Source organism: Scyliorhinus canicula, chromosome 3, assembly GCF_902713615.1.
Source record: "Scyliorhinus canicula chromosome 3, sScyCan1.1, whole genome shotgun sequence".
Classification (NCBI taxonomy): Eukaryota; Metazoa; Chordata; class Chondrichthyes; order Carcharhiniformes; family Scyliorhinidae; genus Scyliorhinus; species Scyliorhinus canicula.
This window is the reverse complement of record NC_052148.1, coordinates 238,005,868-238,028,218: the sequence shown is the minus strand read 5'-3', so window position 1 is coordinate 238,028,218 and position 22,351 is coordinate 238,005,868. Positions and strand designations below refer to the sequence as shown.

The 22,351-nt window shown below is 45.3% G+C and overlaps 1 protein-coding gene across 6 annotated transcripts in view; it reads right to left on the bottom strand.

The window, feature by feature from the left end:
• LOC119963381 (la-related protein 1B-like) overlaps positions 1 to 22,351 on the bottom strand; it is a 153,271-nt gene that overhangs the window by 113,717 nt on the left and 17,203 nt on the right. For all 6 annotated transcript variants that reach the window (XR_005460087.1, XR_005460088.1, XM_038792423.1 and 3 more), the window contains 3 exons: positions 5,110 to 5,171; positions 1,062 to 1,121; positions 2 to 182 (listed from right to left, as the gene is read on the bottom strand). Coding sequence is in view for 4 of the 6 variants with exons in the window: in XM_038792423.1 (XP_038648351.1) it covers positions 2 to 182; positions 1,062 to 1,121; positions 5,110 to 5,171 (303 nt within the window). In the remaining 2 variants the exon portion in view is untranslated. The remainder of the gene's footprint in view (position 1; positions 183 to 1,061; positions 1,122 to 5,109; positions 5,172 to 22,351) is intronic.

The following is a 22,351-nucleotide window of genomic DNA, read 5'->3' as shown; positions in this document are numbered from 1 at the left end:
CCTTTCTTCCCCTTTTGTGAAGACCCCTGAGATTCATCTTCAATGGTTGACTTTTCCTCATCATCATTTTGTTGTGTTTGTCGGTTTTCTTTGCTTTCACTGTTGTCTTTCTTTTCAGACTTGTCTTTTTTCTTATTTTTATTTAGAGGCTTTTTGGTCGGTTGGTTCATGATGTTATGGTGCTATAAAAATATAAAAAAGATGAACATTTCAACCTTCAAATCAACTAATCAGAAATCCACGAATTATCCCATGAATTGCAAGTTAAAATCTTCTGAAGCAGTTATGTAACAAGGATGGATATACTGGCAAGTTCAATCTTTGGGTCAAATTTAGCCAGAGAAATTCAAATGTGAATGAATAGCCCAATATGTAGAAAGTTCCTCTGGTATGGGAGTAAAGAATGGAGACATAGCATTAAAATTATAGCTTGGCCATGGTGGTTTTGCACAAAAGGTAATGCAAATCCAGAACACTATTTAAAAAGGTTGTTTATGCTAGCCAATTTCAAATTCTCAATTTTGGTGAAGGGCTCAGGCACAAGATAACAAGACAAAGGTTTTACAAAAAGACAGTTTCCATTTAAGATGCAAAAGTAAGTGGAGGAAATGGATCAGTGCGCTCCCATGACATATATTTTTAAATCACAGAAGAAACTTATTCAGATATTCTGAGCTAGCGATCATCGTGTTGAAACTGCTTCTGGTATGGAAAACAAACACTTTCCATCAACGACGGGGAGGAAAAATGTGTTCAAAATGTAGTTATGAATCTTCAGTGGAAAGGTAAAGAGGCGGTGGTGACAACCGAAACTCTGCTGTCCGTGGCTTAAGTCACAGCAAGTCCCATTTACCGATTCCATGCTCGCTGATCTACAAGCTCAGTCTTAACTTCAAAATTCTCATCCTTGTTCTCAAATCCCAACATGATCTTGTACCTCTCCATCTCCGTAATTATTAATTCTTCACCAGACAAACCATTTAAAAAGCAGTGTTGTAGCTTGCTTCATGTCAGGGGAAATCATTTAAATATAAAAGCAAGTGCACTGTACACTAACATACCTCTTTATTAGCAATTTCTCCTGGAGTAGGCCAGTTTGTGATGTCACTGAAGTCACTTGCCTGAAATAAAATATAGACCATTACATTTTAAAAAAAAACATATATTTATTAAACAGACTTAACACAAAATCTTACAATGTGGAAATACCTGCATTGGACTGGGGTGAACTCAAAGATGCAATACGATACTTTGAAGTCTTTGCATGCAATTAAGTCTACAGGTCCAGACGGAGCAACTTTTGGAGGTAGTGACCACAATTCTGTGACGTTCACTTTAGTAATGGAGAGGGTTAGGTGCGTGCAACAGGGCAAGGTTTACAATTGGGGAAGGGTAAATACAATGCTGTCAGACAAGAATTGAAGTGCATAAATTGGGAACATAGGCTGCCAGGGAAGGACACAAGTGAAATGTGGAACTTGTTCAAGGAACAGGTTCTGCGTGTCTTTGATATGTATGTCCCTGTCAAGCAGGGAAGAGATGGTCGAGTGAGGGAACCATGGTTGAGAAGAGAGGTTGAATGTCTTGTTAAGAGGCAGAAGGAGACTTACGCAAGGCTGAGGAAACAAGGTTCAGACAGGGCGCTGGAGGGATACAAGATAGCCAGGAGGGAACTGAAGAAAGGGATTAGGAGAGCTAAGAGAGGGCATGAAAAATCTTTGGCGGGTCGGATCAAGGAAAACCCCAAGGCCTTTTACATATATGAGAAATATGAGAATGACTAGAGCGAGGGTAGGTCCGATCAAGGACAGTAGCGGGAGATTGTATATCGAGTCTGAAGAGATAGGAGAGGTCTTGACAAGTACTTTTCTTCAGTATTTACAAACTAGAGGGGCCATATTGTTGGAGAGGACAGTGTGAAACAGACTGATAAGCTCGAGGATGTTAGGAAGATGTGTTGGGAGTTTTGAAAAACTTGAGGATAGACAAGTCCCCCAGGCCTGACGGGATATATCCAATGATTCGATGGGAAGCAAGAAATAAAATTGCAGAGCCGTTGGCAATGATCTTTTCGTCCTCGCTGTCAACAGGGGTGGTACCAGGGGATTGGAGAGTGGCGAATGTCATGCCCCTGTTCAAAAAAGGGAATAGGGATAACCCTGGGAATTACAGGCCAGTTAGTCTTACTTCGGTGGTAGGCAAAGTAATGGAAAGGGTACTGACGGATAGGATTTCTGAGCATCTGGAAAGACACTACTTGATTAGGATAGTAAGCACAGGTTTGTGAGGGGTAGGTCTTGCCTTACAAGTCTTATTGACTTCTTTGAGGAGATGACCAAGTATGTGGATGAAGGTAAAGCAGTGGATGTAGTGTACATGGATTTTAGTAAGGCATTTGATAAGGTTCCCCATAGTCGGCTTATGCAGAAAGTAAGGAGGCATGGGATAGTGGGAAATTTGGCCAGTTGGATAACGAACTGGCTAACCGATAGAAGTCAGAGTGGTGGTGGATGGCAAATATTCAGCCTGGAGCCCAGTTACCAGTGGCGTACCGCAGGGATCAGTTCTGGGTCCTCTGCTGTTTGTGATTTTCATTAACAACTTGGATGAGGGAGTTGAAGGGTGGGTCAGTAAATTTGCAGATGATACGAAGATTGGTGGAGTTGTGGATAGTGAGGAGGGCTGTTGTCGGCTGCAAAGAGACATAGATAGGATGCAAAGCTGGGCTGAGAAGTGGCAGATGGAGTTTAACCCTGACAAGTGTGAGGTTGTCCATTTTGGAAGGACAAATATGAATGCGGAATACAGGGTTAACGGTAGGGTTCTTAGCAATGTGGAGGAGCAGAGAGATCTTGGGGTCTATGTTCATAGATCTTTGAAAGTTGCCACTCAAGTGGATAGAGCTGTGAAGAAGGCCTATGGTGTGCTAGCGTTCATTAGCAGAGGGATTGAATTTAAGAGCCGTGAGGTGATGATGCAGCTGTACAAAACCTTGGTCAGGCCACATTTGAAGTACTGTGTGCAGTTGCGGTCAGCTCATTTTAGGAAGGATGTGGAAGCTTTGGAAAAGGCGCAAAGGAGATTTACCAGGATGTTGCCTGGAATGGGGAGTAGGTCTTACGAGGAAAGGTTGAGGGTACTAGGCCTTTTCTCATTAGAATGGAGATGGATGAGGGGCAACTTGATAGAGGTTTATAAGATGATCAGGGGAATAGATAAGTAGACAGTCAGAGGCTTTTCCCCCGGGTGGAACAAACCATTACAAGGGGACATAAATTTAAGGTAAATGGTGGAAGATATAGGGGGGTTGTCAGAGGTAGGTTCTTTACCCAGAGAGTAGTGGGGGCATGGAATGCACTGCCTGTGGAAGTAATTGAGTCGGAAACATTAGGGACCTTCAAGCGGCTATTGGATAGGTACATGGATTAGGGTAGAATAATGGAGTATAGATTAATTTGTTCTTAAGGGCAGCACGGTAGCATTGTGGTTAGCACAATTGCTTCACAGCTCCAGGGTCCCAGGTTCGATTTCGGCTTGGGTCACTGTCTGTGTGGAGTCTGCACATCCTCCCCGTGTGTGCGTGGGTTTCCTCCGGGTGCTCCGGTTTCCTCCCACAGTCCAAAGATGTGCAGGTTGGGGGATTGGCCATGATAAATTGCCCTTGGTGTCCAAAATTCTATGATCGATGATTAACCTAGGACAAAAGTTCGGCACAACATCGTGGGCCGAAGGACCTGTTCTGTGCTGTATTTCTCTATCTATCTCTATCTATATAACTGGAGAGACAATGATCAAATTGCCCTGGATCTCATGGGCTCTTAACTTATTCCATTAGCCTCCCATGTGGGACCTTGTCAAAAGCCATACTAAAGTCTATGTAGGCTACATTAACTGCTCATCTACACAGTCAGTCACCTCCTCAAAAAATTCAAATTACTAAGACATGATCTCCCTTTGACAAAACCATGCTGACTATCTTGCCTCTCCAAGTGGAGATTAATTCTGTCATTCAGAAATTTCTCCACTAGTTACCCTACCACTGAAGTTAGACTCACACGCCAGTAATTTCCTGGTTTGTCCCGACTTCCCTTCTTGAAAAATTCGATCACATTAGCTGTCCTCCAGTCCTCTGGCACCTCTCCTGCGGCCAGAGACAATTTGAAAATTGTCAGAGCCTCTGCAATCTCCTTCCTCGTCTTCCCCAGCAATCTGGGATACACCTCATCTGGCCTCGGGGATTTATCCACTTTTAGACTCTTTAAAACTGTTAATACCTCCTCCCTCTCTGTTAAATCAGTCCAGTAAACCACAATGCACCTATCTGATTTCTAGACTTACAATATCCTTCTCCACAGCGAACACAAATGCAAAGTACTCATTTAAAACCTCACCATATCTTTGTGTTCCATCCACTTACCATGTGGTCTCGAATGGGCCCTCCTCTTACCCTGGTCAGCCTCCTGCCTTGAATATACTTATAAAACACCTTTTCCTTTATTTTACCCACCAGGGCTTTTTCATGGCCCCTCTTTGTTCTCCTATTTTAATTCTTATGCCTCTGCACTTTCTATACTCCTCTAGGGTGTCTGCTGTTTTGAGCCCTCAGTATCTGCCATAGGTCTCCTCTCTTCCTCTCTCCCCCCCCCCCCCCCCCCCCCCCCCCCGATCCAACCTTGGATATCCTTGAATCCAGGGTTCTCTCGACTTATTTGCTCCACCCTTCACAATTAAGGGAACACGTTAGCTCTGTTATTCTCCATTATCTTTGCGAATGAACCCCACTGCTCTAATGTAGATTTTCCTGCAAGAAGCTGCTCTTAGTTAAATTTGGACAGATCCAGTCTTATTCTATTAAAATTGGCCCTTCCCCAATTCAGAACCTACTTTTAGTTGGCCCAGACAACTAAAGCACAGCAAATTCTAAAAATATTTTTGGTCAGATCCAGGAAAGCTGAAGAACCACTTTACCGGGCAATTAGGTGAGCCAACAACAAAGCTTTGTAACATAGCCATCAAGTTTACTGGTTTCTGTGCATGATACAGTTTCAATATATAATCTAAAGTGAAACAAGGACAATCCTTAAGGATCTTATGGCTTATTTTACATACCTTTCCAGTTTTCTTTGTTTTGGGCTTGCCTGCCTTGATTACTTTGGTTGAACTGCGTTGCTCTGAAAATTAAAATAAGTCTTTTGTTTTGTGCACAACTGAAAATTCAAGAATGTCAAACAATAAAATACATTAGAACATGACAGCAAGAATGAAATACTGCATGTGGATTTAGCCAACATCAGCGAACCCACAAAATGCACCCCCTTTAACGATAAAACTCTTACAAAAAAAGTGTTTTCTTCTTTGTGCTTTGTAATAATTTATCTGTACTGCACACAAATCAAGTGACAAATCTCTAGGAATAATTGCCCGTATCCTTGGGTTTTAAAAGAGGTAGTTGCAGAGTTGACGCATTGGCTTTGAACTTCCAGAATTCCCTGGTAACTAGAAAGGTTTATCCGAATTACAAGGTAGTTAATGTAATCCCCACTGTTCAAGAAATGGGTGGGAGAAACAGTGAGCTGTAGGCCACTTAACCATGCCATCAATAGCAGGAAAATGTGAGAACCTATTATTAGGGGCATGGAAAGACAGCACTTGGAGAGCATCATAACATGATTAGGCAGTCAATTATGAAAAATAAATGGCGCTGACAAATCTTCCAAAGAAATAGATATTGAGATGGATAAAGAAGTGATTTGGTATATTTGCATTTTCAAAAAGCACATGATGTTATTAAATAAAATTAGGGTTTGGAGGCAACATATTAGCATGGATTGAAGACTGGTAATGGATAGAAAATCGATAATGGACAAAAAAATAGGGAGAAACCAATAATTTTCAAGTTGGCAAGCTGTAACTATTGGGGTATTGTAAAAATCGGTGTTTGAGGCTCAGCGATTTACAATCTATATCAATGACTCAGAAGAGGAGGAGAAGAGGAGGATACCAATTTTGATGATATTACAAAGTTAGGTGGGAAAGTAAGTCGTGAGGAGAATGCAATGTGGCTGCAAAAGAACATCAAGTGGGAAAGTACAAGGCAGATGGAATGTCATCTGGATAAGTGCAAAGTCACCAACTTTGGAAAGAAAAATAGAACAGCAAATCTTTTTAGTGAGGCTGGAAATGTTGATGTACAGAGGGGCTTGTGTGTCCTTGCACAATAGTCAACATCCAGGTTCAGCAACCAATTTGGAAAACAATGAGCAAACTAGCCTTTATTCCAATGTCAGAGTCAAGACGTTTCACTGGAATTGTACAGAGCCTTGGCGAGACCACACTTGGAATACGGTGTCCAGTTTTGGTTTTCTTGCCTTGGGAAGGAGTACCATAAAAGGGCCACTCTACTGATCCTGATCACAGAATTCTAACTATCAATACATTCAGAAATGCAGAACAATTCAGTGGTCTATAGTTGTGGCATCGCATAGCACAAAATCATGAAGCAAAATAAGTGCAAAGAAATCATATTTGTTTTTAATAAATTAAATTACACGCAAAGTGGTGTTCCACAAGGACTGTGCCAGGACCATTATTACTCATCACTTACATGAAATTATTTGGACTTGGAAATCAGAAACATGTCAAAATTTGTGGATGACATCAACTTTGGTTAAGGATATGACCAAGTGAGAAGGACTATGACAAAATATAGGGATAGATTACTTTCAGAACCAGGGTGTAATAACTAAATGAACTTCAATATATGTGAATGTGAATTGGTTGGAAGAAAAGGGAGGCTACATGTTCCTTCGGAAGCATTTAAATGGGGCACAGGATCAGAGAGGTCTGAGGGTACAAATATATAGAAAGGCAGCTTAATCATGCTACAAAACCTATAATATGTAGATTTATTTCTAGAGGAGAGAAGTGAAAAGGAGAGCATTTAATGTTAAGCTTGTACAGTTATAAACAGAGAAGGTGCAAAAATGATTTACTAAAATGGGGCCTGAACAGAGAAGTTATACCTATAAAGATTGAACCAGCAGGGGTTCTATTCTCTGCAAAATGACTGAGGGGTGACTAGTAAGTTTTGAAAATTGGAGAATTCAGGATAAACTTTTCTTAAAACCCAGTGAGCAAAATTCAGGTTGACTTGTAAAGATGCCATTAAGGGTACACAGTTACAACATGTGCAAATGTGAATAGAAGGATATGTTCCTGGGATTAAGTTAGAAGGCTGGAAGGAGGCTTATGGAACAAACATTGGCAAGGATCCAATGAGAAGAATGGCCTGTTTTTGTGCTGTAAATACTGCGGAATGCCAAGTTTTCAGTACTCACAACATTGGTCCTCTCCGCTGTTTATAAAAAAAACTTGATAATTAAAAATTTCAAAACAATGTACATCACAGGAAATGGGCACCAGTGGCAATGGCAGGTTTATTCCCAGGTCAGAATTCCCAGGTGTACCGGACTTGGAGGTTGTGCTATCCCCATCCACCTCGAAAAAGAAACAGACGGAGCACATGGGGAGGGGGTGGTCAGAAGAGCAGTCACATCACAAATTCCATTAATCAAAAAGATTCCATATAGATATTACAGAATTTACCCAAAACGTTCAAAACATTTAAGACAACTACATGAGTACATTCTCCTTGTCATCAGGTACCATGACCAAAGGGGCATTGGTAACCATGGACTTCCATGTCTTGGCCCATAGTTGTGCCTGGCTTCTGCAGGTTCTGGCTGACCAGAAGACTTTCACCACCTGCCACAGGTGCACTGGAAGGATTTGATCTGATTTGCAGGTTTGACCATGTTATGAATAGTGGCCATCAAGTCCCAGAGAGGGAGACACATAACTGGACCTTTTAGTTCTAAGGTAGGGACACTAAGGCTTGAATCTTTTATAGGAGATTCAAAGCTAGAACTTGTTGTTTTGAGGATTCAAGTGCTCCAGAACTACAGAATTGTAAAAGAGAGGCAGGCTGACCTGACATCACTATCAAATGGTTCATAAAATGTAACTTGCTTGAAAATATGATTAAATGCAATAACCAAGTCCAGCAGTCAGATCTTAAAACAGTTTTAGATTTCACTTCAACAATGGTTTCTGGGAAATCTCATCTGCTAAAGTAGAAGAAAGATTCACATGGACTGCAGTTCTTTGAAATACTTTGAAGAATTTTACAACTTTCAAAACTACTAATCAGCCATTCAGATATCTGTATTATATTATTTCAACCGTACTCAAGAGGAGCTGTTACCACAGAAGCGCCAGATTTCTATCACACCAACCTGCAAGCAAATGGAGCTGGGACAGGGACACGTCAGTTTTTAAAAAACAACAGTGTGTAACTGGTTGGCCAATGTTCCAATACCAGTCAAAGAAACCCCTGAACATTCTATGTTGATGACTTAGGAAATAAACATTCTATTTATTTTAATAAAAGGCACAGTTATGGATGATTGAAAGGAGGGCAGCATGGTGGCACAGTAATTATCATAGAATTTACAGTGCAGAAGGAGGCCATTCGGCCCATCGAGTCTGCACCGGATCTTGGAAAGAGCACCGTACCCACGGTCAACACGTCCACCCTATCCCCATAACCCAGTAACCCCACCCAACACTACGGGCAATTTTGGACACTAAGGGCAATTTATCATGGCAATCCACCTTTGGACCGTGGGAGGAAACCGGAGCACCCGGAGGAAACCCACGCACACACGGGGAGGATGTGCAGACTCCGCACAGCCAGTAACCCAAGCCGGAATCGAACCTGGGACCCTGGAGCTGTGAAGAAATTGTGCTATCCACAGTGCTACCGTGCTGCCTCACAGCACCGACGACCCAGATGCGATCCTGGCCTGGGGTCACTGTCTGTATGGAGTTTGCACATTCTCCCGGAGTCTCCCAGCCGCCACCCTGAGTTAAACAGTGCCACATCCGCTCTCTACAAGAGCAAGGTGTGATTTGGCACACTCTACCCTGCCAGGTTATGAGTCACATACCGGGCAAAGGAGTACTATTTTGACACCACTGAGACAGCCAACACATTTGTTTAAGATGATGGTCTGGGTGGACAGGAAGAGCACACATGGGTGAGAAGTCAGAGTATGAAAGACAAGAGACAGAAAGACAGGAATGAACGCGGACAGGGTGGGGGCAAGGGTGGCAGACTAGGGTTGAATAGGGGAAACAAATTAAGAGAGGAGTCACTACACTGGCATGTAAGCTGGTGTACGGGAGTACAGGGAAGGAGACCGCAACGTACCTCCTGCGAGGGAGTGCCGAGCAGGAGGAAGGGAAACCGTAGAAATCCAAGGGAACAAAGGGCAAAAAGGGTGGGGGTGGTAAGAGTGCTGAGATGGCTACATGAGGAAATGGCATGGGGGAAGCAGTTGGCGGTCACCTCGAATGGTCTGGGATCGAGGGCAGGCCCGATCGCACAGCCCCCCCTCATGTTTTATATGGAGCAAATGGGGTCGTTGCGTGCGGGGTATTTCTACCACCTGGAGGTGGGCAGAAAGACAATTCTCCTTCTCCCACGTGCACAAGGCCTAATCGAGGATACTTTTTTTTTGGTCTACGGAAGAGGGTGCTTCCAGGGATATCAAAGGGGGAATACTCCGCCATTGTAATCTCTGACCATGCACCACATTACATTGCCGTGTGGTTGGAGACGGGAAGGGCCCAACTCCCTCCCTCCCCCGCCTCACAATGGAGGCTGGATGCAGCTCTCCTTGCAAATAAGGAATTCAACACAAAAATATTCCAAGCCATCGACAATTACGCATCCTACAACAAGAACAGGGAGGCACTGAAGGCGGTGATTAGGGGGGAGATATCATAGCTTATAGCGCCCTGTGGGACAGGAAACCAAGCAGTGGCTGATGGGCTCCATGCTAGAGATGGATCAGCAGTACTCCACAACCTCAACCGTGGAATTGCTGGCAAATAGGAAAAAGCTGCAGATAGAATTTGCTCTGCTCTCCACACGGAGGACAGTCCACCAGCTTCGCCATGCACAGGGGGCTTTCTACGAACATGGAGACAAAGCCAGCTGCATGCTGGAATAGCAGCTAAGAAAACAGGCTGCCGCGAAAGAGATAGCTCAAATGAGGGACAATAAATGTAGGATAGTAGCAGAGCCAAACAAGGTTAATAAGGCCATCACATAATACATTATTGCTGGTTTCTGCTGTTGCTGTGTTCTCTTTTTCTGTACTTTTGTAATTTTGATATGGTTATTTATTGGGGGGGTTGTTCTGTTTTTTGTTGTGGGGCATTGTTTGAGTTTTGTATCTTGCGGGGAGGGTTTGTTGTATTCTATATCGGGTTGGGGTTATGGAGTGGGGCTGGTATTTGGGCGGTGTGTCAGAAGGGTGTGGTGGGGCAGTGCAAAAGCGCGGGCTTTCCTCTGGTTTCCCGCGTTGCGGGGCTGGGGGGTGGAGACGATGACGGGGGGGCGGGGCCTTAACTGGTTCTTCCCCGTGCTGGAGCGGTGCCTGGAGGAGGGATAGGATGGGGGATGATCCCACTTTGGGAGGGGTCGGGTTTTTGGCGGGAGTTTCCGGGGTCAGCAGAAGTTAGCTGACCCACGGAAGTACAATGGAGGACGGTTCGCGGCTAGGAGGGTTCGTAGCCTGGGGGCGGGGGGGGAAAGGGGAATACCGGGTTGCTGCTGGCAGGGTCAGGAAGGAGCTGGTGGGGACAGAGGTGAGGCGTTGTCGCTGTGGGGACTGGGTCGGGCGGGGGGTGCTGGCCTGTGGCGGGCAGTCGACGGGCTATGGCTAGTCGACGGGGGAGGGGGGCGGGACGCCCTCTGATCCGGTTGGTCACCTGGAATGCGAGAGGATTGAATGGGCCGGTGAAGCGGTCGAGGGTACTTGCTCATCTGAGGGGGCTAAAGGCAGATGTGGCAATGCTTCAGGAGACCCACCTGAAGGTGGCGGACCAGGTCCGTCTGAGGAAGGGGTGGGTGGGGCAGGTTTTCCACTCTGGGTTGGATGTGAAGAACCGGGGAGTAGCGATTCTGGTGGGGAACAATGTGTCGTTTGAGGCATCTGAGGTGGTGGTGGATAAGGGGGGTAGGTATGTTATGGTTAGGGGCAGGCTACAAGGAGAGAAGGTGATACTTGCTAGTGTGTATGCCCCAAATTGGGACGATGCGGGCTTTATGAGGCGAATGCTGGGACGGGTCCTGGATCTAGAGGCGGGAGGTCTGATTATGTGGGGGGGGGGGGGGGGGGACTTCAATACGGTGTTGGATCCTTCACTGGATTGGTCCAGCTCTAGGACGGGTAGGAGGCCGGCGGCGGCCAAGGTACTGAGAGGGTTTATGGACCAGATGGGAGGGGTGGATCCATGGAGGTTTGTGAGGCCGAGGGCACGGGAGTACTCTTTCTTCTCCCATGTACATAGGGTCTATTCTTGGATAGACTTCTTCGTGGTGAGTAGGGGACTGATTCCGAGAGTGGAGGAGGCCGAATATTCGGCCATTGCAATCTCCGACCACGCTCCGCATTGGATAGAGTTGGAGATGGGGGAGGTGCGGGACCAGCGCCCGTTGTGGCGGTTCGATGGGGGTTGTTGGCGGAGGAGGTGTGGTGTAGGAGGGTCCGGGCGCGTATTGAGGGGTACCTCGAGGTGAATGATACGGGGGAGGTCGAGGTGGGGATGGTCTGGGAAGCCCTGAAGGCAGTGATTCGTGGGGAGCTGATATCCATCCGGGCACACAGGGAGAGGAGCGAGAGGAGTGAGGGGGATAGACTGGTGGGAAATATGCTGGAGGTAGACAGGAGGTACGCAGAGGCACCAGAGGAGGGACTGTTGGGGGAGAGGCGCAGCCTACAGGCTAAATTTGATTTGCTGACCACTAGAAAGGCGGAGGCACAGTGGAGGAAGGCACAAGGGGCAGTGTACGAACATGGTGAAAAGGCGAGTAGGATGCTGGCTCATCAGCTCCGCAAGCGGGATGCGGCTAAGGAAATTGCTGGAGTGAGAGACAAGAGTGGGAATGTGGTGCGGAAGGGGGTAGAGGTGAATGAGGTCTTCAAGGACTTTTACGGGGAACTGTACCAGTCGGAGCCAACGGTGGAGAGGAGGGGAATGGAGAGGTTCCTCGACGGGCTTTCTTTCCCGAAGGTGCAGGAGGAGCAGGTGGCGGGGTTGGGGGCGCCGATTGAGCTAGAGGAGCTAGTTAAGGGGATCGGGCAGATGCAGTCAGGGAAGGCACCGGGGCCAGATGGGTTCCCGGTGGAATTTTAAAAAAAGTTTGTGGACCTAGTGGGCCCCTTGCTGGTGCGGACACTTAATGAAGCGTGGGAAGGGGGGACTTTGCCCCCGACAAGGTCGCGGGCACTGATTTTGTTAATCTTAAAGAGGGACAAGGACCCCCAGCAGTATGGTTCATACAGGCCCATATCTCTCCTCAATGTGGATGCCAAGGTGCTGGCAAAAATCCTGGCCACCAGGATAGAGGACTGTGTGTCAGGGGTTGTACATGAGGACCAGACAGGGTTTGTGAAGGGAAGGCAGCTGAACACGAATGTGCGGAGATTGTTGAATGTCATCATGATGCCGGCGATTGAGGGGGAGGCTGAGATAGTGGTGGCGCTGGATGCAGAGAAGGCCTTCGATAGAGTGGAGTAGGGGTACTTATGGGAGGTGAGGAGGAGGTTGGCGCTGCCCAACCTTTTGGGGTACTATTGGGCGGCCAATGTGTCAATGGTGCGTAAATGGGTGATGGAGGGGGGGAGGGGGGGGGGCGTGGAAAAGAATGGAGATGGCGTCATGTAGAGGTACGAGCCTGGGTGCCTTGGCAACGGCGCCGTTGCCGCTCTCTCCCAAGAGGTATACCACGAGCCCGGTGGTGGCGGCGACCCCAAGAATCTGGGGACAGTGGAGACGGCATAGGGGGGAAATAAGGGGGCTCGATGGAGGCTCCATTAAGTGGAAATCATCGGTTCATCCCGGGGAACAATGATGGGGGATTTAGGGGGTGGCAAAGGGTGGGCATCAGTAAACTGAAGGACCTGTTTATTGGCGGGAGGTTTGCGGGCCTGAGGGAACTGGAAGACAAATTTGGGCTCCCCCAAGGGAACATGTTCAGATACTTGCAGGTAAAGGCGTTTGCTAGGCGACAGGTAGAGGAGTTCCCTTTGCTGCCCTCGCGGGGGGGTGATGGACAGAGTACTTTCGGGGGTGTGGGTCGGAGAGGGGAAGGTGTCTGACATTTCCTGAAGGCTAAATGGGAGGGGGAACTTGGGGAGCAGATAGAGGACGGGACTTGGGCGGATGCCTTGGAGAGAGTCAACTCTTCCTCTTCATGTGCGAGGCTTAGTCTCATCCAATTTAAGGTGCTGCACCGGGCCCACATGTCCGGGACTAGGATGAGTAGGTTCTTTGGGGGAAGAGGACAGGTGCACCAGATGTTCGGGGAGTCCAGCGAATCATGCCCATATATTCTGGGCATGCCCGGCACTGGAAGAATTCTGGAAGGGGGTGGCGGGGACGGTGTCGAGGGTAGTTGGATCCAGGGTCAAACCAGGGTGGAGACTCGCGATTTTTGGAGTTGCGGTGGAGCCAGGGTGCAGGAGGCGAAAGAGGCCGGTGTCCTGGCCTTTGCGTCCCTAGTAGCCCGGCGGAGGATCTTGCTGCAGTGGAAGGATGCGAGGCCCCCAAGTGTGGACACTTGGATCAGTGACATGGCGGGATTTATAAAATTGGAGAGGGTCAAATTTGTCCTGAGAGGATCAATACAGGGGTTCTATAAACGGTGGCAGCCTTTTCTGGACTTCCTGGCTCAAAGATAGGTATCTTGGTCAATAGCAGCAGCAACCGGGGGGAAAGGAGGGGGGGGGGGGGGGGGGGGAGAGAGGAGGGGTAAGGGGGGTGTTCCTTATTATAGTTTCTATTTTTTTTTCTACGGTTATGTAACTTAACATTGTGTAATTTAAGTTGTTGTTAATATGTTGCGTTGTTCATTGAGGAGGGGCGAATGTTTATGATTGCTATCATTATTGTTATTGTTGGTATTTAATTATGGTTCGATGGTGTTGTACAAATTCAAAATTTTTCAATAAAAATTATTTAAAAAAATAATAAAAAATAAGGCCTTCACAAACTTTACCGAGCGGATGGAACAGTTCCTCAACAGACTAGACATACTGGTGATGGGGAAGGACAAGTAACAGGTGCTAGAAGCACTGTGCAAAATCATGGAGTTCATCAACTCCATGCAATCACGGAAGGCACCAGTAGCCGATTTGTTTCCAGCAGACATTTATGAAAAATTCTCAGCAGCACTGGCCCTGCACCTGCGGTAGATGTTCAACAACTTACCGTCCGAGGGGGCCCTGCCGCCCACGCTGGCACAGACCCCGATCTCATTGATCCCCAAGAAAGACAAAGACCCGACAGTGTGTGTGGACCATGCAGACCCATCTCTCTTAAGCACAGAGGCGGAAATCTTCGCTCCGGCGAGGCGACTGGAGAGCTGCCTACCAAATGTGATTGCAGAAGATCATACTGGCTTTGTTAAGAAAGACAACTAACATCAGACACTTGCTGAACATAATAATGACCCCATCGGGCGAGAGGATACCAGAGGTGATCATCTCCCTGGATGCTGAGAAAGCCTTCACTCAAGTAGAATGAAAGTACCTCATGGAGGTGCTTGAATTGTTTGGGTTCGGAGCGGGATTCACCATGTGGGTAAAGCTCCTATACAGCGCTCCTATGGCGAGCATACAGACAAATGCCACCAGCTCAGAATACTTTCAGCTGCACAGGGGATTGAGGCAGGGTGCTGCTATCCCCGCTCCTCTTCGTGCTGGCAATTGAGCCGCTGGCCATCTGAAGAAGGAGCAGAGAGTTTTACTCTATGCAGATGACCTGCTCCTCTACCTGATGAACCCCCTAGCCAGCATGGGAAAGATTTGGTGCCTTCTCAGGGTACAAACTCAACCTGGGAGCGAGCAAAATCTTCCTGGTAAACCCCCGAGAGGGTGGAGCGGAGTTGGAGAAACTACCGTTTAAAGTAACCCAAACCAAGTTCAGGTGCCTGAGGATCCAAGTGGTCCACACCTGGAAGAGGCTGCACAAAGAAGGGCAGCAGGGATAATCCAGGAAATTATCGGCCGGTGAGCCTTACGTTAGTGGTAGTGAAATTATTGGAAACGATTCTTAGAGATAGGATTTACTCACATTTGGAAACAAATGGACTTATTAGTGATAGACAGCATGACTAATTTGACCGATTTTTTCGAGGAAGTGACAAAGAAGATAGATAGATGAGGGAAAGGCAGTAGATGTTGTATCTATGGACTTCAGTGAAGCCTTTGACAAGGTACCTCGTGGTAGACTGGTACAAAAGGTGAAGTTACATGGGATCAGAGGAGAGCTGGCAAGTTGGACACAGAACTGGCTTGGGCTGTAGCCATCTAAAATGGCCACCTGCAAAGGACCATGGGAATGGTGGTCAACTTGGACACAGACAAGTGCACAGCCTCTGTGTATTGTGCAAAGAACCCAGACCTGACCGAAACTTGCACCTATTATTAAAAGTCAATCACCATTTCCCCCAGGGCAACAGAATCAAGGAACTACAACAGTAGCAGACTAACCGGCACCACTTCCCCTTATTTAGGAAGGCCTACGTGTCGTGCACAATGAGAACTAGGACCCGCCCAGCCACCGAGGTATCCGCCCCTTAATTGGCCAAGATCAATGAGGGTGATCGAAACCCTAGCGATCCATTGGATCTGGAGTTAGGACCGCCCAAAAGGGCACGAAAGAAGGATAAGAAGCCCTGCGTGCCAAGGATCGGCCTCTTTTGGACCAATTGCAGCACATCAACCAGCCAAGTTCAAGACCCGCGATCACTACCTGAAGGACAAGCCCAGCCGAGACCAATCTGACTACTTCCAACCAACCTACGTGGACACAGATAAAGCCCTTATCTCCCCCACAGAGCCGGTCACCCCGAAATTAAGTAAAGGTCATCTTAGTTATTAGGTTTAGTTTAGTGCATAGTCGCGTGATTCATTGCATATAAAACAAGTGTGTTTGCTGATAAACTGTCTTCTGAACTAATATACTGGTTGTGTGGTTATTCGGTCAATATAAGAAACAGCTTGTGGTTCACAGAAATAAAGTAGTCAACGGGGCACAGAAGACACAGAAGGGTAGCAGTGGAAGGGTGCTTTTCTGAATAGAAGGCGGTGACTAGCGGCGTTCCACAGGGGTTAGTCTGAGGCCTTTGTTGGTCATGGTGTATATAAATGATTTGGAAGAAAATGTAGCTGGTCTGATTAGTAAGTTCGCAGACGACACAAAAATTGGTGAAGTTGCAGATAGTGAAGAGGATTGTCAGAAGATACAGCAAGATAGAAACTGGTTGGAGTCTTGCGCGGAGACATGGCAGATGGAGTTTAATCCGGACAAGTGTGAGGTATTCCACTTTGGAAGGTCCAATGCATGTAGGAATGACACAATAAATATAGAACTCTTGAGTACTGACAGGCAGAGAGATCTGGGCGTGCATGTCCACTGATCACTGAAAGTGGCAACGCATGTGGATAAGGTGGTCAAGTAGGCATGCTGCATCAGTCGGGGCATCGAATATAAAAATTGGCAAGTCATGTTGCAGCTGTACAGGACCTTAGTTAGGCCTCATTTGGAATATTGTGTACAATTCTGGTAGCCACACTACCAGAAGGATGGGGATATTTTGGAGAGGGTACAGAAGCTGTTTACTAGCATCTTGCCTGGTATGGAGGGCATTAGCTATAAGAAGAGGTTAGATAAACTTGCTGTTCTCACTGGAACAACGGAGGTCGAGAGGCGACCTAATAAGAGGTCTACAAGATTATGAATGGCATGGACAGAGTGGATAGTCAGATGCTCTTTCCTGGGGTAGAAGAGTCATGTACTGAAATAGGTTTAAAGTGAGTGGGGAAAAGTTTAGAACTTGCGAGGCAAGTTTTTTTTTAAAAAAACAGAGCATGGTAAATATATGGAACGCGCTACCTGGGAAGGTGGCGGCAGCTGGTATGATAGGAGCATTTAAGGAACATCATGACACATATATGAATAGGGTGGGAATGGAAGGATACGGACTCCGTAAGTGCAGGTACCATGGCCGCGCAGGCTTGGAGGGCCGAAGGGCCTGTTCCTGTCGTGTATTGTTCTTTGTTCCAAATGGAACCTCTCCAGCCTGGTGGAGGTGGTGAAGAAGAACCTGCAAAGATGGGACTCGCTCGCTCTTTCGCTAGCCAGAAGAGCACAGGCAATCAAAATGAACTTGCTGCCCAGGTTTCTCTTCATATTTAGATCACTCCTGACAAACAGTTTTAAAAATCAAACAGATGTAAAAATGTAAATATTATCCAGCATTAGAATCCCAGTCACAGCTATGGTGACAGCAAGGGGCTCAAGGCTGGTTGTTCTGACCCATGTACAGTTTTCTTTGTTGCTGTACACTTGTGTGAATACTCGTGTGAAACCTAGTTGTTTTTTTATTCTGTAACTCCTATTCGAAACACCAATAAAAATATTTTCAAAACAATAAAAGCAAGTTCTGCCTCAATCAGAAGCCTCTTCCATCCAAAGTACCAAGAGGCTAAAGTACTGCGATCACTGATTTACAACCTTGTCACACTACATCTTAGCAGGGTGATGTTCCATAACTTGCTATGCCACACAGTATCTTTTCAGTCCTTTATTTTAGTTTATGTCCATCCACAGTCAAAATATTCAGATTAAAACAGGAGGTAATTTTTCGTTTTTAGGCATCTTCCAATTTGGACTGAAGACCAGTTAAGTTAGTCCAGTGTCATTGAAATCTACAAAACCACTTGCGGTGATGGATCATCTTTGCTCTTTTAATCTACATGTAACATAACTGCTTAGTTATAATAATTGTTTTGTAAGTATCAAGATAGTTTCAAAGTTCAATAGAATGAATAAGTTATTATATTGGTCATCCAGTCCAAGATTGGAGAGGCTCTTCCATTTAATCAAAGATCCTATGAGTTGCTAAGTCAATAATAACATTTTCTACAGAATTTTGTGGAAGCTTTTTGGTTGTCCATCAACCACTCTCTACCCTACAAAAAAGAAACATATTGGGAATTGCCAGGAGCTGGCAAAACAGCAAGAAGCCAAAGGCTATAAAGAACAGTAACGGCCCAGGTATGTCCATGGTTTGTCAGTTAAGGTGCATACTATAGAGACTTCCAGGACTCATTTTAATCAGTAATTCATGTCTATACATCTCAAGCTGCAAGTACCAACAGATCTAGTTGGTCTAATTAAGGATTAATCCACTACTGATGCACAAGCTCCAAAATCAGCCTTTTCCCAGACCTGAAAAATTCAAACAATAAACCAGCAAGACACAAGTGGAAATAGAAGCTCTGCTGCCTGTACTTTACAGGCAGGATTGCCAGGGTATGCTAGCCATTTTAGGAGATGCAAGCAATTCTATTGCATCGTGTCCAGGGTTTCAGGTGGATTGTATAGATTCCAAGCACCAAAATAAACCACTCATTCATCATTTTTGAGAAAATGGCTGGCATGTGTAAACACTTATTGCACATCAAAATAATTCACGGTATTTGAAATGTTTTGATGCATTGCCGATGGAACATAATTCACTAAAATTATGGAAATCTTTCACCATGCAGGAGGGAATTATTAGAAGGACTCTGGCCAGCTTTCTCTACATAACCTGGGAACACGACCAATCACAGCACCCATGCCACTGACTGGATTGAGATCAGGAGTAATGCTGCACTTCTACGCAGTTCTTCACAGTACTGACCAAGCCAGGGCAGATTCACAGAATTTTGTACTCCGAGACAGCAAGAACAAGGAAGCTCATCAGCTTATTAGGTGATTGCTATCTCAATTTTAGCCTCCAACTTATTTCAGTTGCATCCTTTTACCTATCTGTGCAATAGGATGGTTAGTAATCCTATGATCTTTGCAGCCTCGCTTACAAAATTTTGTTTGTGCAGCTTTACATCCCCTTCTGCCTCTCCAAATTCCCAATGTGTTATGAGCCACTGCTCTGAATATAACTCATTCTTTCCCACAATGCCCCAAAATGTGCAACCTTTCTGCTCCTTTGCATTCTTTAGACATCATCTTACTGATTTTTCACATTCCCTTTCAATCTTGATGGGGTCCTTAAGAGACCTTAACTTTGTTTCTCGGCTAACAAGCATCCAGTAGAAAATAAAGGATTTTTTTTTTTTTAAAAAAAGGATTTTAAGTGCACCTTTCAAAACAATCCATATTCTTTAAGTATGACTGCTATATATCCTCTATACTTACCATCACTTGCAATATTGGTTTGAAAGCTGCAGTTAACAAACTGGGTTCAATTCAAAAGCAGAAATCAAAACTTCCTCCATCAAATCATCCCAGTTCCAATAAAGACTCAAAGTAACCTTCCTGCAGTTTATAAGATAAACTATTTTACTGCTCGATGCCATGCTCAATTGCACCTTGCACAAATGCATGCAAAACTTATTAAAATGAAAATTGACCTCAATCACAGATGGTTTGATGTTATAATAGGGGTGTGATGTCATATTAGATTCAACCACAACCAGACAAGTAGAGGGAGTTTGTATGATGGCAGCCTGGTAGCAACATGACCTTGAATCATGAACACATGTATCATAGAAAAATCAGACTTAGCCGAACAAGCAATTTCCCAAAGTGCTACTTACGCTTTCAGTTAGGCCACTGGGAGCCAATACTTTAGGGAACCGGCCATCTCATTCAAAGTAAGCAATTTGCCAACACTTTTTGGTCATGGGGTTAGCAAAACTGGAGAATTACCTGAAGAATTGACCATTTTATTTTATTATTGTTGGTAATTTTCAGTCATACAAATCTCATTTTTTGGCAAACATACAAACCTTTTTCCTGTAGAGGGCAGCAGTAGGAAACGTCTCAATTCATTAACAAATATAGTAACAAGGGCAGCTGTTATCCACCGGGCATAAGTTGTCAGATACGAGGTCGTAAGCCATTCAAGCAGATCGTGGCTGATCCGATTGCGACCATAACTCTTTCCTGTATCCTGGAACTGTGGTTAGCATTGCTGCCTCACGCCGAGGACCAGGATTCGATCCCAACCCCGGGTCACTGTCCATGTGCAGTTTGCAGATTCTCCCCATGTCTGCGTGGGTCTCGCCAGACACAACCCAAAAAGATGTGCAGGGTAGGTAAATTGGCCATGCTAAATTGCACCTTAATTGAAAAAAAAGAATCTAAATTTATTTTTTAAAAATCATGCTGCCATGATCCACAGCACCCTTACCAATGGAGTTATAATAATGATTAAGGATGCAACTGCTAAGGACATTGTTTGGAATCATTGTTTTATTCACCGTGAGGCGTTGGAAATGAAAGGAACTGTGAAAGTTGTGAATTTCATTAAATTTAACGGACTTAATACCAGGCTCTTCATTCTGATGTGTGTCGAGCACACACATTTATTGTTCCACACAAGAGGGCAGGGTGGCACTATGCCTCAAGGCACCGAGGACCCCCGTTCGATCCCGGCCCCAGGTCACTGCCCATGTGGAGTTTGCACATTCTCCTAGTGTCTGTGTGGGTCTCCCCCACACAACCCAAAAAGATGTGCAGGGTAGGTGAATTGGTCACACAAAACTGTCCCTTATTGGAAAAATAAAGAATTGGATACTCTAATTTTTATTTTCTTTTTAAAAGTTCCACACAGAGGTGCGTTGGCTGTTGTGGGGTCGGTGCTTGTCAGAGGAGGTATGAAATCCACGCTTTCCTCCTTTAGAAATCATCCCCCTGGCTGATTTGTTTGGTAATGAAACTTAATGCTAACTATGTCTTACCTTGAAGACATCCTTTCAATTTTACACAAACTGAACCTCAAATTGCAAGAGAAAGCCGATGTTTGCTTTCGGCACTGTGAAGAAATAGGTGCTTTCCAAAAGACATTGAAAGTTTGGCAAGTGCAAATACATAGCCAAAACTGCTACTATGATACATCAAAGAAAGCTGTTCATAAGGGACCTGTCAACAGACTGATAGGCCTTATTCAGTCACATCTGGCTGCACAGGTTTTTTTCACTACTTTCCAGAGAAGTTTCAGATTTTGAAATAAGAGGTGGATGAAAAATCCCTTAGTGTTTGAGACCCCAGAGTCAAATTATTAACTTACAGCTGACTCCAAATGAAGAGACTGAACTTCTGCCCCTTACCTGTGACAGCGCGTTAAAAACATGCAACACGTCCATGAGATTGCCAGCATTCTGGAGTAGCATCTCCTGGAAGTATCCAGTGCTACATAAAACAAGCATTTTATTGCTATTGCCCTTCACAACATCCTACGTGTGCAAGAGTGGAATTTCCACCCCCATAAAGATGAAGACGACACAAAGGAACCGGCTGAACTCTGGACTGATATGCGCTCTCCCCCCATGAACCTGACTGGAATAAGATCATGAGGACCAAGCAGGCTCACCTGTCACATTAAAACGGTTGCAAAACCCCGTTGAGTTGTAATTTTTATACCCCATTCCCTCTTGCAATCATGGCCAACAGCTTTTTGCTTTCCCAATTAGTTGCTGTGCCTGCAGCCTAACTTTGTGATTCATGTACAAGGACACCCGATCTCTCGCTCCGAACTGCAACACTTGGCTGTCTCTCTCCATTTAAATAATGTTGCTATTCTATTCTTCCTGCCATATGGACAACATCACATTTTTCCCCATTATACTCCATCTGCCATACATATCAATCACATTCCATCTCATGGAACAGAAATGTAATTATTTTAAAATAACTCTTAGGATGTGTGCATCGCTGGCAAGGCTGGCTATTACTACCCTATCTCTCGTTGTTCTGGGCCATATCATTGAACCGCTACAGTCTGTGATGTACTCTTTGTAATGGTTTGGTAAATTTGCAAGGCCACTTCAGAGGACAGTTAACAGTTGATCACATTGGCTTGGGCATGACCGGGTAAGGACAGCAGAGCCATTCCTAAAAAGCACATTAAATCAACTAGCTGGGTGTTATAATGATCCAGCAGATTCACTCGTGATTTATAGCACTGAATATGGTAAAAAACATAGGAACTGCTTAGAGAAAAAAAATCCATTTTAGTTCACACTCAGATTCTGGCAGTCGCATAACAGAATAAACATTTTGAATAATTATGCCGATCTACTTCTATCAGCAATCCACACTCGATCCAAAATAAGGCAGACTTCATCGAGGCGATGTGATGGGATTCAAAGAGAATCACTAACAATGAACACTCGATCAGCGAGGTAACTGCAGCAAATAGAAA